Source organism: Aplidium turbinatum, chromosome 16, assembly GCF_918807975.1.
Source record: "Aplidium turbinatum chromosome 16, kaAplTurb1.1, whole genome shotgun sequence".
NCBI lineage: Eukaryota > Metazoa > Chordata > Ascidiacea > Aplousobranchia > Polyclinidae > Aplidium > Aplidium turbinatum.
Genome location: NC_137487.1, coordinates 5,241,377 through 5,258,042, shown reverse-complemented (window position 1 = coordinate 5,258,042; position 16,666 = coordinate 5,241,377). Strand labels below are relative to the sequence as shown.

The 16,666-nt window shown below is 40.5% G+C and overlaps 1 protein-coding gene across 1 annotated transcript; it reads right to left on the bottom strand.

The window, feature by feature from the left end:
• Positions 1-753: 753 nt before the first annotated feature.
• On the bottom strand, positions 754-8,430 carry LOC145785943 (tetraspanin-7-like). The gene is made up of 7 exons (XM_082597637.1): positions 8,350-8,430; positions 7,634-7,822; positions 6,579-6,653; positions 6,137-6,232; positions 2,502-2,675; positions 1,739-1,822; positions 754-1,309 (listed from the first exon to the last, which is right to left on the bottom strand). The coding sequence occupies exons 1-7, from the start codon at positions 8,428-8,430 to the stop codon at positions 1,241-1,243; spliced, it is 768 nt and encodes a 255-aa protein (XP_082453763.1). The 3' UTR covers positions 754-1,240.
• Positions 8,431-16,666: the final 8,236 nt, after the last annotated feature.

Genomic DNA, 16,666 nt, shown 5'->3' with positions numbered 1-16,666 from the left:
ATCGGACTCACCGAATCGAACTCACTGAATAGTAGCAGACCCATAAACAGTATGCTGGGTAAAAGGCAAGAGCAGATAAGCACAAGAAGATGGTACTGTACGATGCACTCACAATCAAACATATCATGTCTCATTTCATCCTCCACGATCGTTTACAATATCATCGTCACCATCAGTGTACAGTATTTGTATCGTGATTTAACAGTGATATCTATATCATTAAAATCACAATTAAATCGTTCTAGTAAATATAAGTTATGGAAAAACAGAGTGAAACTGTTCACCAGGCATTTGATAAATAAAGTGACGTGCGTTCTTCTGGCGACTATAGGTGAATAAAGTCAGTCGTGCTGACTGACGAAACGTCGGTAATAAAACCTAGGTATCTTCCTTAACATCAGAAGGTAAAATAATAGCTTATAGTCACCAGAAGAACCCAAGTCACTTCATTTATAAACAGTTATGGACATAAATCATGTTCTTTACCGATAAGGTAATGTTAATCTATTCGCAATAAATATAGATGTAAATCTTTTTACAAGTCTCGTCACAGAAGTGATGTCATAAGCTCCCAAGATGATAAAACTGAAGTAAATTAAAGCAATGCAATTAAATGTAGGAAGTAATTGACTAGTTCATATCAAACAAATGTATAAGTGATACCAATAATTAACAAAGTTGTCTTTTCTTACATTGTTTCAATGGTTGGGAACGTGCAAACTATGTAACAATAACTAAAGATTTGATTGTAATTCTAGGTAACTTTTTGATTTCCTAAGAAAACATTATTGAATTGCTTTTGAAACAAAACTATCCCAGCAACAGCCAAGGGCATTTTGCACAAAATCATCGTTTTACAAGGAAACCTCCAACACAATATCAGGAACCAACCTTTGTTTTTTATTACAGATTTTCGTAGAAGCAAAGTTACTTTTCAGATATTTGTGACCATAATTGCAATTGCAGTCGACAATAGCTTTAAGAGAAAATTTTAAACCTTACTTTACAGTATAAGCAAAAGCAAGTATAAGATTGTTAAGGGAATAGCAACAAAAATACGTTGAATTGACAGATTATAGAGTGCTCATCAAATAATTTTAAATTAATTCCTCTCAACAATTTCAGAATGTTCTACGTAGTCAAACGTTGCTTTCGAGGTTCTGACCATTGCAATATGTTCTAAAAATTGACGATCAGCATACGTCAAACTAACGTAACAAGTCTACAACTCCACATACTTCTACACTGCTTCGTACTTGTTGGTGTTGATGGTGTTAGACAGACAACAGGCCACGATAATACCAATCAGCTGCAAAAATCAATGACGTTGAGTACTTGAGTAGCCTGACCTGATTGTGTGGAAGTTTAAATAAAAAGAGCATGATCATGCGACCCGGGTTGGGATCTTGGTGTGGGCAGCTGAACGCAAAAGAAATTCTATGCGGATCTATTGGTGACAAATTTCATCGTTTTGTCAGAGCGCGCTTTATCGTTTGCAGTATTCATTGCTTATACTGGACAAAGCACTGGTTATCAATCGCTACTGTGTGAGATGGAAAAAAAATGGAACAACAGAAAAAGATTACAAGTCAAGATCTTCAAAAACTAGTGCTCTTATTTTACTAAACATTTGGAAAAAAAATTATAAAGAAAAACAATAGATTTGCCTATGAGTGGCGGCAACATAACACAATTAAAGCAGTGCAAATTGTAATTGTCACAGTTAAATAACACTTACTTGCAAGAATGCCACTCCCAACACAACTCCCATCATAATGCCGAAATGATTCTTCATGCCTTCATGCACCTTGGAAGGGCAACCCTGGGAATGCGCTCAAGTTAATTTCAATGAAAAGTAAAATATATGTTTGTAATGTGCTAAAAAAATGTACCTTTTGCTACACATCTTGATGAATGGTGATCAATTCATAAACTTATTTATTGATTGACTTTTGTTGTAGTAAGTGGTTTCATGGGTGTGCAGTGCCAGACAGCAAAAACCGTCATTTTTACATTGATTGTAGTCTGCAGACGTTGAATCAATGTAAAAAGGGCGGATTTATCTGTCTGGGTATGATACTTCGAACCTGTACCTTATGATCTACTTACCACTACAAGTTGCTTCTGATATCGCAGAAGGGATAAGATACCTTATAATAACAATTATACAAATTACAGTGCTAATACTTCTCACGTTAAAGTGGTGTGTACCTTTAAATGGAATCGCAGACAAAAAATCATGTTCTGCTTGACCAGGCAAACTTAAAGGTTGTTTGATATGAAGATATTTTTATAAACATAAACAATCACCACACAAATGGAATGTGCTGCAAATTCGGTTGAAGTGTTTACACTATAGTACAGTAACTACTGCATTTCTCGCATAAAGCTGCGACATCATATAACAATAACAATATAGCCGTAAACAAATCAATTATGGCGTGAATTACAGCTAAACATCTGTGAGTGAATTGTACGTTTTAATTTCCATGTTGACTTACTATGCCATAAGCCACTCTAACAGCAATGGCTTTAGTAGGTGGGCGCACAATTCCATCCTTAGCATGAGGCTCACAAACCGTTGGATTGTGGCAGCAACTTTCGGGAAGAGAATATTCTGTCCAATTTGCCGCTGTCCAGTAATCTGTCAAATTGTGAACCCCGCAACATTTCAGCTGCAACATTGTAATAGTCATGAAATCCATGGCACGGCACTCGAAAGGACACCTGTTCGACACCGTTCAAGAGCATGCGGCCTATCTTTCGCAAGAGACTTAAAAACATGCCTGAAGGTGGTTGCGAAGATTGCCTTCCCGCCCACTTAATCTAAATCGTTAACCACCGATTGTAAGCCTGGTTAGGACAAAAAATTGACAATGTAACTGTCTATCAAAGATGTACATTGTACAGGGGCAGGAGCTTTGGAGCCAAAGTCTCGGGTTTCCGCCGAAGTCAGAAATTTTTGGCATAAACAGGAGCCGAAGTCTGATTTTTTGAAAATATTTAAGCTGTTCTTTGCACAGTTGTTATTTTTGTGTACTTCTAAATCAAAAGCGGAAAAAAACTAACTGAAAAGGCGGTCTGGTACTATGGCACTTCCTCACATGGGCGATATACCTTTTCACAAGAAGTAATCAACAAGCTTAATATAATAATAATAGCTTGTTGATTAGTCCTTGTGACGTCAGCCGTAACTCAATCTAAAATTATACGTCATCAGGGATTGCTTTCATTTATAGCACTGAAGATGAAGGCAGTATAGTTTTCGAAAGTTTTGTTTGCGGAACATGAGTTTAGTATCTACGTTTTGGGCTCTTTATTTTTTGATTGGAGTAACTGCCTATCTCCATGACAGCAAACAGGAGCGCAAATTCGTTTTTTAAAAATAAAGTTGAGTAAATTTTATCATAAAAAATCGAAAACTTGATTTAAAGTGCAGTGTTTGTAGGACAAAAGGATGGACTTTCTACCCAGATGTACATGTGATTGTGATATGTTAGTTGTCTAAGCGCAACTTGAAGAAAACGACCGAGATATACGTCGAAGTAATGATGTAAAAGTAAAAACACTAGTCGTCGTATCCAGGCTTACACCAATACACCCGGTGGTTAAAGATTTAGATTAAATGGACGGGAAAGCAAGGAAGCCAATCTTCGTGTCCACCTTCAGGCATGTTCAAGTGTCTTGCCAAAGACACACCCGCATGCTCTTGAGCGGTGTCGAACCGGCGACTTTTCGAGTGTCGTTCCAGGGCCACACAGTCGGCTAAACGCAAGTGTGTCCCAAGCATAGACTAGATCACCATTATAAATGTAATTGAAATAAAAACTGAACTTATAGAGCTTGGGTTTGTCTGCGATAGCGTGATGGTTGTCATCCAGTCGTGTGTTTCACACAAACTCAGCATACGTCATAACTAACACTCAGATCTTTTGCCTAACTTCAACATCGGAATATGCAAGTTGTACCGTAGGTCAAAGGTTCAAATGGATCGAACCGAGTTAAAATTACACCTGCAATACTTTAGTGATAGAACGAGAATAGAAGGAAACATTTGCTGTGGACACATGGGAAAATGGACCGCACAGTATTGCAGGGCATAGTACAGTGCAAGGAAACATCTACAAAGAAGAATGTCATACTTAATCTATTTATGAGTGCATTGCAGTTTGACTTACAGTAGCTCTAATGCAATGTTGGACAAAGAAACGGTTTATATTCGTCTTTCTCTGTAGAAGGGCCTGTGGTTAGATTTGGACTGTTGTAGGAAACAGAGAGATAGAATCAGGAAACGGAGGTTAAATTTCTATGAAGATTGCTGACAAAAAACTATTCAAAACATCTAATGCATTCACAAGACCATATGGGATTTGATGCATGAAGTTATAAGGAAGAATAAACGCTGTACAACCACACTGCCCTAACCGAACTATTACAACTCTTAACAGATCACATAAGTGGAAGCTTTACTACCAAAGTAAAATTTTTATGCGTTTTCTTATAGATACATCCAACTATAGCCCAATAAACAATTTAAACTACGCAAAATGTGCAGAAGACACTGAAATATATATTGCCTTTAGGTTGAAAAGCTCACAAAAACACTACAAACATGACACCTTTGTGGCACCGCATCGTCAAAAAATACTAATTGTGGAAAAAAACATCAGTAATCTAAGTAGCCTACCATATTAGAGGGGTTATTTAAAAATAATTCTTCTGTTTTCTACCTGGTGATTTGATATAAAGCTAATTAATGTAAAACCAATTGCCACATCTGTCCAAGCAAGACCCATGAAAGGGGTAGCCGACTGCAGATACATGTATGAGAGCAGGGGTCCCGAAAGATACGTATAGGTTCATGACTCAGGGACCATCTAATAAAAGCGTCGGGCTTCAATTAAAGTTCAGAGTGTCCTAGGGCCCCAAAAAGCATACATTGCAATGACTTCAATTTTTTTCTTAGGGGGTCAAGTGGAAAAGTTATGTGAAGTGAAATGGGAGGATAAAACACCTTTTCAAATTGTAAAAGTTGGTAATTGTTAATATTAACATTGCGATGAAAGTTTTATCAGCAAAAAAGTGCTTAAAAAACTAAACGTTGCCTACTTTACAACTTCTTTTTGCTTATACAGCAGCAATTCAGACAACACATATTAATTATTACAAGCCAGCAGGTTGCCTCAGCCTTAGAGTATAGCAAGTTACATTTCCTGCAAGTTCACCAAAGGCTGATGAGTCACACAAAAACTCCAGCGCAGCATGTTGTGTTTGAAGAGATCAACATTCAACACCAGTGAAGAGGCGATATAAGAGTCACCCTTTTTCTTTTCGAGCTAGGTCTGAGCAAGACGGTGTTTTAACATCTTGTATGGCTTGAAGAAGCAGATCCGGCTAAGAGTTGTTATTTCAGCCGCCTCACCATGATTGCAATGCTGGGGCAATCCGAATAACGCAAAATGCGTTTGAAGATTAAAACTCGCTGGCTGCTAATCATTAAAGTAACTATACGATGCCAGAAAACACGCCTTTTGATGACTTGTAGAAATAATTGCGATTTTATCAAATAAGAATTATGAAGCGATGTACTGATGTAGCCTCATAACAATGTAAAAGTAAAGTAGCTAAAATTTGCACATTTAAGAGGCGTACCGGTACGGGTCTGCTACTATTCGGTGAGTCCAATTCGGTGAATCCGATTCGGTGAGTTCCTAATCTCTAACCCCTAACCCTAAAACGGCAATGATAATTAGGCTACGGTACCTGATAATTTAAAAAAAAAAATTGAAAAAATCCCCAATTAAGGGATCGGACTCACCGAATCGGACTCACCGAAACGGGCCATTCCGTACCGGTACTGTACAAGTATAATATACAACTGCAACATGTTTCAAGAGCTCTAGTAATGATGTAGCCTACTATTGATGTAGGGCTGTGATGTTACAAGCTAGTGAAGTCTACGTGAAATAAAATGCATTTCGTTATTCAAACTCGAAAGTTGGTTTTGTAATCTCACTTTTAAAACATTTCCAAAAAAAATCTTCATCTTACCATCATTTTTGTATTTTGTTGCAACTGATAGGGCGATAGGTCCTGTACATCATTTTAATTCACAGTAAATAGAATAAAAAGTTACCGTCTTTTGTACATTGTCTACTGCTTCCTTGTACTGTTCATCTTTCTGGTACCGCTTCATTGCATTCATCATTCCATCATTAAAACTTGTGACGATCTGAGATGTGAAAAAAAGAAACGTTGTTGTGCTAGCTCTTAAAACCTTAACTGACTTTTGACCGAAGTCAGTAATGGGGTAAAGAAAAGTCTCAAAATCAAGATATTGCACCAAAGACACATTTTTGAGGTTTTGTCAACGAAATGTTGAACTCTACACGAACATATACCAGCACTCCTTGCCTTGTAGCTATGAGTATAAAGTAGTACCATATAAAAATGTTTATATGAATGTAGTAGCTCTAAATTTATATTTCATCAAACAAATCAAAGAAACGAAGCAAAATCTGCACCTGTATCTGCAATCCTGCAATTATTTTGTGTGACTATGCAAGTTGATAACCTACCTTGCCACGGTATACGACCACCAAGATTGCTAAAGCGATTTCTGCCAGAAACAACACTCCAAGGGTAACAGCGTACTAAACAAATAGATGTAGCATTATTTTGGGTTACTTATACTTCATTTTATAAACCACTTTTCTAAACTTGTTAGATTTAAAAAGGAAGTTCAAGCCTTAAAGCAGCCGGCGGCCATCGCGGCCATGGCCGCTAAGTAGTGTGAATGACCGCCGGTGCTACCTCCTCCGTCGGCCAAGTTTAGCCGCCGGTTTCTTCTAGCCAATTATTTAATTTCGCAATAGAATGATCGTGGATTAAATGTCGAAAATATGTAGTATCAAAGAGTGACGCAGAATTAGGTCAGCGCATCATAGTCACTACTGTTGTATTGAATATATCCAGCTGCGATCACCAGCGCTGTAAGTCTTGTTTGCAATTCCCGATGTTTATTTTAACGAAGTGTTAATCCGAAGTGCTAATTTACATCGGCTGGCAATATTGTCGTTTTTATATCGATTCAATGTTGTCGGACATTGAATCGTTGTTAAAAAGGAGAACTAGGTTAGTTGACATCCGAGGGGAAAACACGTGTCTTCATAGTTGAGAACGCTGTGGGTTAGTGACTTCACACCCTCAATGTTGACATCATAACGGAATAAATGGTCAGGTTTTATGAAAGGCGGTATGCAGTTGAAACAATTTACTGAGCTGCGAGCAGTTAAAACAATTTAGGGTCGTTAGATGGTCCCGCAATACCGGATTACAATCCCGATAAAGCATTTAATGCGTGGTACAACGATTCTATTGCAGGACGTCGCCCAGACTTTATCAACGCTAAGTGATCATTTTAACATTGTTGCAAGTTTAATACTATTTACTTGTGCTATCATTATTGTATTTTGGCCTCCAAGCACGCAGATTTGGCCGCCGAGAAGGAGCTCTAGGTAGGCCACGATGGCTGCCGGAAAAAAACACGAGTTTTAAGGCCTGAAGTTACACAAGGCTACAAATATCAGATTTTTTAATTAACATGTAATCTTGGGATAAAACACGATCTTACTGTGCGCAACATGCATGTGTTTTCTTTTCCGATGGAACAACAACCAAACATTCCGACAACAAGTATGACAGCACCAACTCCGATTAAGATGTAAGGTGCCTTTCCGATATTCATCGTTGTTAGAAGATCATAACTTCCAAGTTTAATTTTGCTGTAGATTCCTCCACCAAGTAGGGCTGCTCCAGTTAGCTGAGAGATAAGAGAGCAGCTAAAATCACGGATGAGTAACTGTTTCTGGTATTCTAGTATGTATAATATTCTATCCTAGTACTAGCTGCCTAAAAAGCTTTCAGAGATTAAGAATGCTGCCTACAAGATAATTTTTGCCAAGCATTATTTTGCAATAACATTGAATGACATATATCATATATAAAATATGGAAATCAGATCTATTCTTGACAATTAGAAAAGACATTTGATGTTCAATGATCTTTAATTTATATAAAAAAGAACATTGATCTTGGTTAAAAACACAATGTACAGCGTTTACTCGCAAGGTAAGAATGTGTATTTTTCCATCATATTAACGTAACCTCAAAATTTATGCTATGAAAGGGTTTTTACTTAAATTGTTAAAAAAAAAAAAATTTTGATTCAAAGTTTTTGAAGATGTTGAACAAAGCCAAAAACATATCAATTTAACAAAAAAAATTAATTTTATTTTGTATTATAAAAAGCCAATTTTAAAAACAAAATTTTGTCTAGCCTCAACTTACCCAAAAAATCACAGTAAAGATTCCCAACAATACCTTGAGGCACTTAATGCCTACATTAGTTTTAATCAGTTTTTTTTCCATAGTGAAAGATAAACATAGATTATGTACACAATCTTTGCATAAACATGAACCTAAAAATTAAAAAAATAATAGTTTTATGTTAAATCAGTTTGAATCAGTATGAAGCTATCAGTGCATTTGAAATCTGTGTAACCCTGACAGGCTCTTCATAGTTCATTCCTTCATTTTTCTCACAACCTTTAGGATTGGAATTCCACAAGTGCTTGGATGCATTCTTACAATCACGTTACATATTGGTAGGGGGGTATGTTAAAATTAAAAAAAATCTCAGTACCCCCCAAAATTGTGCTGCTGGGTGTAAAAAAACATATTATGAACACAATTTTGGGTTGCCCCTCCGGGAACTTCCTGCTACCGGGGGGTCTAACAAGCGACTTCCAAACAGCATGGGATTTGACACCTAACTTTTGAACCGGTGGTCATAGAAAGCTCGGACTAGTCTCAAAAGTTTCGTCTTGAAAAGTTAAGATAGGCATGTAACAGTTTCAGAAGTGTCAAGTGTATAGTTTGGCCCGGACAAGCCCATTTTGACCCAAAATGACCCATTTAGGCTACCGCGATAGTACAAAATCAAAAATTTGGCAATAATTGGCCTTAATGAGTTGGAAATGCGCCTAAAATTTTTGATTAATAAGCTATGATAGGGTTGCATTAGGGTTTCATTCTGATAGGGTTTCATTTATGATAGGGTTTCATTCCACCGCTGAGTACTGCGCGCCGGTCTGGTGTCGTAGTTCTCACACCCACCAGATTGATACCGCCATTAACGATGCACTGCGTACTGTGACTGGATGCCTGCGTCCCACTCCAACGGACTGCCTACCCATCCTAGCAGGCATCCAACCCGCTGAGCTACGCCGTAAAGGAGCCACGATTTCTCTCGCTCGCCGCGCTTTGGACCCCGACCATCTCCTCCATGCAACACTCAAGAGACCACCACCTATAAAGCAGCGCTTGAAATCAAGACGCCCCTTTGTGCCTGCCGCACAACAACTCCTTAAGAACGCAGAAGAACTTAGTTTAAGTGCGGCACACTGGACGAACCACATGTGGAACACGGAGTGGCAAAATCACACCTCCACGCTCCGTGACTTCATACCCAACGCCGATCCCCGTCCACCAGGGATGTCCCTCGCAAGGCTTGCGTGGGTCAGGCTTAACCGCCTGCGAACTGGCGTCGGCCGCTTTCGTTCGGACATGCACAAATGGGGCCTGGCTCCTTCATCAGAATGCGAGTGTGGTGCCACGGAACAGACCGCAGACCATGTCATCCACCACTGCCTAACCCACCGGCCTCCACACGGTGCGCATGGTCTGAGAATCCTGGACGACGAGACTGCCGAGTGGCTAAAGATTTCCTGCCCTCCAATCTAGCCTGGAAAGATCGCTCATACGCCATCATCATCATAGGGTTGCAATATTTTTGCATGAGTCATATATGCCGATTTGACTATGCTTCAGGCACATCATTTCCTGCAAACATCAGAGTGTGTTACTTCTTTTTCGTCAATTGATATGTTCAAATCAACATTACCTAAACCAACAATTCTCAGCTCTATCGATGTCTGCTTGCAAGAACACTGTAATGAAGTTAAAAGCTTGCTTGCTCTACTCCTTCAATCTTTTGCAAAAGGCTTGGCAACTCAAAAAGAGTCTCTGTTGGTTTTGGTCCTGCTGCAAATGAGGACACAGGATCGCTGTAGAAAATTGGTTCGGCAAGTGATGATGTCCTACAGAAACTGGATAATCTGCCAGTTCCCAACCTGGGTGAAGAATGTAGTGTCGGAATAGTGAACTACAAGATAAATATTTATGGTAAAAGAAATCTTGATACAGTCTCTCCAGAAGTGTAGTTCTCAATAAAAGCATGGATTTTCCTGAAAATCCTGAACTTCTTGTTACTGATACTTATCAGATCATTCATAATAGCTTGGATGTGTCGACTTGTGTCGTATGTCAGATCTGCCTGAATCAAATGCTGTGTTTCAAATGAAACGGTTCTACTATTGAATGAAGCTCTTAATGAAAAGATAAAAAAACACTGACTAATTTGATATCTAGAATACTTCTTACTACACAATACTTCCATAACATTGTACCTTTGAAACATCACTATTAACAAACTATCATTTAATATTACATAGCATCCTGATCTTATTATTTTATCAGTATATACTGTATATATATATACAAATAGTAATAACTATACTGAATATATATATTATGTCGCATTGGTGACTGACACGTTCATATATTTATATTTCAAAAGAGCAAACATGAGCAAGAAAATTGAAAATGCTTTATCATGACTGGCTGTATGCCCATATTTCAATTTTTACGACACTACCAAAAACGTCCCTGATTTTAAACGTAATGACGTCATATAATCAATCAATTTTCTACAACCAGACATGCATATGATTCATTTGAAAGTACTAATTCGAATCATAACATTTTAAACAAAAAATTATCCCAGTTTCAAACTTAGCCTATTGAGGTAAAATTTTGAATTTCATACAATCACGATAGGCCAAATAGGCCGTTTCGGACCAAAATAGGCCTGTCCATACTGACACTTCTGAAACTGTTACATTCCTATCTTAACTTTTCAAAACGAAACTTTTGAGACTGGTCCCAGCCTTCTATGACAACCGGTTCAAATTTTAGGTATCAAATCCCATGTAAATCCCAATCGCTCATAAAAAACCCTGGTAGCGGGGAGTTCCCGGAGGGGCAATCCAAATTTTTTTTCAAAATATATTTTTTTTCCTCCCAGTGGCATAATTTTGGGGGGTACTCAGAGTTTGTAATTAAAATTCATATTTTAACATACCCCCCTAATATTGGCTATATAGTTTTGCGTTCACCTACAATTGTAAGTGTTTTAAGTATTCTTACCAATTGTAATCAATGTGTAGAGACTACATTATTTTAATCAAGTCGGGTTTTTTAAGCTGGAGCAAATAGCGCTCAGTTTCACAATATTTCAGTTCACTATGTAACAATATGTATCGATGTATATGTATCAGAGAGTAGCTTATACCTCAGCATATCTAGATGGCAGTATATCAGTACATACTTTGGTATGTGTATCAGTTTTTAAGACTGATTTCTGATCAGTATTATGCAGTTCTGTTAGAATATTCGATAAATGGTTTAATTTTGGATATCAGACCGATCAGGGGGAAGAACAAGGGGGGAAGAACAAGGGAAGAACAAGGGGGGGGGGGGGGGAAGAACAAGCACCTTCTCGTGGTCCCTCCCGTCAGTACCATATCTTCAAGAAAAAAAGATATGCGAAGCGAAGCTTGTCATACTCGAGCAAACCAGGCCCAGGTTCAGCGCAGGGTGGATAGGGAAACGCCCTTCTCAGGGCGCGGCAGCTCCTCTGTCGAAAGTACCGACGACCCACCGTACTGCAGCTGAACACCGAGGGCATTACGGCCAGCAAGCTCAGCATCATCGAGTATCTGGCCACAAAACATCAGGCCCTCGTCATTCTCCTCCAGGAGACCCACTGCACATCTGTGGATAAGTTGGTATTACCCAACTTCACACTCGCAGGCGCAACCATCAGCAGGAAACACGGCCTCGCCACGTTTGTCCATGAGCAACTGAGCTGGACGCCAATAGACCAGTCCAGTGCCCAATTGGAGATAGTGGCTATGCATAGACATATCAGGCTATCACATCATCAATGTCTATAAGCCACCACCCTCACGCTTAACACCAACAGCCATCCCAGTGTTTCCCCAACCCAGCCTCTATGCTGGCGATTTTAATTGCCACCACGTTTACTGGGGCTACAACACCACCAACATCGACGGAGAAAGCCTGGCCTCATGGTCAGCCAATAATAACCTCACCCTACTGCACGATCCCAAGGGTGCAGCGAGCTTCTTTTCCGGACGCTGGAACACTGGTATAAACCCCAATCTGGCTTTCACAAGTGATGACCCCGATAATTGCCAACCGGACAGACGTGTGCTAGAGAAGTTCCCCAGGTCCCAACATCGACCCTCGATTATCACGGCTCCAATGCTCATAATGCCTGTCCCGAGCAAGCCTGTTAAGTGATGGAACTTCAGAATGGCTAACTGGGAGTACTATAGCCTCCTCACAAATGAAGCCACACAGTATCTCCCATCCCCTCACACCAACAACGTGGAAAAAGCCTACCAGGACTTTTGTGATGCAATAACATCAGCGGCAAAACAATCCATCCCCCACGGCCGACGAAAGACCTACATACCGTGCTGGGATAAGGAGTGCGAAAGCCTCTACTCCGACTTCCTCCACGCCCCTCAGGGCAATGACACCAACAGCTCAGCCACAGCTCTGCTGGCAAGGCTGGACTCAAAGAGGAAGGAGCGCTGGACAGAAGCCGTTGAATCAATCGACTTCACGCACTCCAGCCGCATAGCATGGAGTACACTGAACAACCTAGCTGGCAGATCAAGTGCCTCTCGTCAACAATGTCCCATTTCAGCAAATTCCATCGCCTCACAACTTGTGGAGAACGGGAAATACAAATCGAGAGACCGTGAATCAGATAGATCCGTTTTGCAAAAAATGACGGACCTCTGGAGGGTAACAACCCCAGACGGGGACAACATCTCGGGTGAGTTCACCCCGAAAGAATTTTCCGCCGCCCTCCAGCACATAAAGCCAGGTAAAGCCCCTGGCCCTGACCACCTATGCCCGGAGCTGATACTCCATGCTGCTGCCTCCTTAAAGTCCTGGTTAAAAGACTTCCTTTCCTGCTGTTTGCGCCACCTGAGAATTCCCAGAATCTGGAGAAGAGCCCTTGTGGTTGCAGTTCCTAAGCCGAAGAAGCCCCCAGGGAACCCGAAGAGCTACCGTCCAATCTCACTGCTCTGCATCCCCTTCAAGATCCTCGAGAGACTCATCTACGCCCGTGTCGAACCAATAATAGATACGCAGCTCCCCCGTGAACAAGCTGGTTTCCGACATGGACGATCAACCGTAGATCAGGTCACACTTATGACCCAAGACATTGAGGACAGCTTCTCGGCTAAGAAGAAGGCTGGCGCCGTGTTTGTTGATCTCACGGCTGCCTATGATACTGTATGGCATAGCGGCCTTACCTGCAAGTTACTCCGTCTGCTCCCTGACAGACACATGGTCCATATGATGATGGAACTTGAGCAAAACTGCAGTTTTACCCTCACAACCGGTAGCGGTCATCAAAGCAGACTACGCCGACTTAAAAACGGCGTCCCACAGGGCTCAGTCTTGGCTCCTCTCCTGTTCAACATATACACCTACGACTTGCCCCCCACCATCTCCAGGAAATATGCTTACGCAGACGACCTGGCACTCCTGCACTCAGCAGGAAACTGGCAGTCAGTGGAGAGGAACCTCAGCCAAGACATGCAAACACTATCAGCATACCTCCAGAAATGGAAGCTACAGCTCAGCAAGTCAAAGACAGTGTCGGCGGCCTTCCACCTTAACAATCGGGAGGCACAGCGTGAGATAAACATCAACATTGATGTGGAACGCCTGCCCTACTGTGCCGAACCTACATACCTCGGCATAACCCTGGACAGGTCACTCACGTACCGCCGGCACTTGAAGTCACTGCGCAAAAAACTATCTACACGCGTCGCACTTTTGAGGCGATTGGCGGGTTCCGGCTGCGGAGCTGGTGCTAAAACTCTTCGTACAACTACCCTAGCCCTTGTTCATTCCACCGCTGAGTACTGCGCGCCGGTCTGGTGTCGTAGTTCTCACACCCACCAGATTGATACCGCCATCAACGACGCACTGCGTACTGTGACTGGATGCCTGCGGGCCACTCCAACGGACTGCCTACCCATCCTAGCAGGCATCCAACCCGCTGAGCTACGCCGTAAATGAGCCACGATTTCTCTCGCTCGCCGCGCTTTGGACCCCGACCATCTCCTCCATGCAACATTCAAGAGATCACCACCTATAAAGCAGCGGCTGAAATCAAGACGCCACTTTGTGCCTGCCGCACAACAACTACTTAAGAACGCAGAAGAACTTGGTTTAAGTGCAGCACACTGGACGAACCATATGTGGAACACGGAGTGGCAAAATCACACCTCCACGTTCCGTGACTTCATACCCGACGCCGATCCCCGTCCACCAGGGATGTCCCTCGCAAGGCTTGCGTGGGTCAGGCTTAACCGCTTGCGAACTGGCGTCGGCCGCTTTCGTTCGGACATGCACAAGTGGGGCCTGGCTCCTTCATCAGAATGCGAGTGTGTTGCCACTGCACAGACCGCAGACCATGTCATCCACCACTGCCTAACCCACCGGCCTCCACACGGTGCGTATGGTCTGAGAGTCCTGGACGACGAGACTGCTGAGTGGCTGAAGATTACCTGCCCTCCAATCTAGCCTGGAAAGATCGCTCATACGCCATCAGACCGATCATCCTCTATTTGTTCTGATAATGTCAATTCTTTTTCTTACTGCAATACACTGCTACGCAAGAGTATAACTATTGTTCTCAGGTCATCTCCAGGGTTGCCAGATGGCCTTTTTTTAGGCCAAATTCCAGAAAACTGGCCTTTTTAAATTGCAGTTGGCTTAAAAAGATTGATGCAAATAAGGCCAAAAAATCTGGCCTTATTTGGCCCTTTTTATGGCTGCAAGTTTTGACCGGTTTAGAAATTATTATTTTAAGGAAATTTAATTTCAATTGTAATATAAATGTATCACTTATCATCACTTAGAGCCTGACCTATATTCGTTTTAATTTTAATTAGTGAGCAGAGACATAGGTAGAGACGAAGAGAGTAGAGAATGTGTTAGCGGTGGACAAGGCGGTTCTATTAAGTTGCACCTGCCGTAAACCGTAAAGTATACACTTGCCTTGTTTGTTAATGTGATGTGTTTGCATTCCATTTGTGCAATCTCGTCGTATTTTGTTTGCTGCTAAATAATTTCAAAACCGAGTAGGCTATTAGTTTTAGTTCTTATGACATCTTAAACGTATTGATTTCGTACTGGGTTGGTCTGTGAATAAGTTTATTATAAAAGCCTGCGACAACACATTTCACTGATTGTTGAACACTCCACGTTTACTTCTGATCCGGTTTGCAATACGCAAAATGCTACAGAACGACAGGGAATCTTTGCATTGGTTTATTTTTGATTTTTTAGATTCGTGGTTTTAAACTTCTATACATCAAATAAGTTTTGATGTGAGTGAAGGCTAATTTTATATTGTTATTGCAAAATTGAATTTTATACATTCTTTCGTTGATACAAACTGTGTTTTATTTTAATAATTCTTCTGTAGTCATGTATAGCACTGAAAATAGTTTCCAATCCTGTAGTTGTAGACATCCCTGGTACATATACTCAATAAGACAAATTCATGCTTATTGCTTAGCTACATGTTCCGAATAGCCCTGTTCATGAATTGAAGTTATAATGGTTTCTAGTTTATCTGCTACTACAGTAATTTTTTATTAATCAAATTATGCAAACAAACCGGTCATTATGCTCTGACAGTGCTAAATTATTATCTGTCATATTTGATCGTAAAATGGCATTTTCAAAAAAATATTTCAATTAAGTTGTTAGCGTTTATTTAGCCTTAGAAGTAAATAAAAAATTTGGCCTTTTTTTGGCCTTATTTTATAATGGATTTGGCCTTACTATAGCTGGAGTATCTGGCAACCCTGGTCATCTCCACCACCAGTGTGCTCGGAATGTTGCTGTACTAACTACAGCTTTGTATGGGCGATTACTACTAACAGTGCTGCTACAATAACAAAGTGGTTACCAGGGGTACACAGTAATTTTTCTCATGACATAATAAAAAAAATATTATGATAAACAACCAGGGTTTTACTTAGAAGTCTAGGCTATAAAAAGAGAATGAACCTAATATTTTTATTAGGTTCATTCAATTTTAGTCACTTTTTATTCACAAACTAAAACAACATTTAAGCAAAACGGACACGCAATAGAAAGACAACGTAGAAAGGCTTTCTTGCATTCTTGTGAAGATTTTAGTGGAAATCCGAAATTATTTACAAAAGATTAGGCTTACCTTTGAGAACAATAATATCGATTGCTTGTGCTGTACTTTTATGTTTGTAGATATTAACAGCAAACGCAATACTGGTACTCCATAATCAACATGACACGTCGCAAAAGGGGATGAGAGCTTCATCAACACCATCAGAACATCATCATCTACCAGCTCATCCATTCCATCACCCACCAGGAC

Coding starts and splice junctions, on each gene's coding strand:
- LOC145785943 (XM_082597637.1), bottom strand. CDS start 8,430: ATGGAAAAAAAACTGATTAAAACTAATGTAGGCATTAAGTGCCTCAAG. Junction 6,233..6,578: donor TGGTCGTATACCGTGGCAAG/GTAGGTTATCAA, acceptor TTCACATCTCAG/ATCGTCACAAGTTTTAATGA. Junction 1,823..2,501: donor TTAGAGTGGCTTATGGCATA/GTAAGTCAACAT, acceptor GCGCATTCCCAG/GGTTGCCCTTCCAAGGTGCA.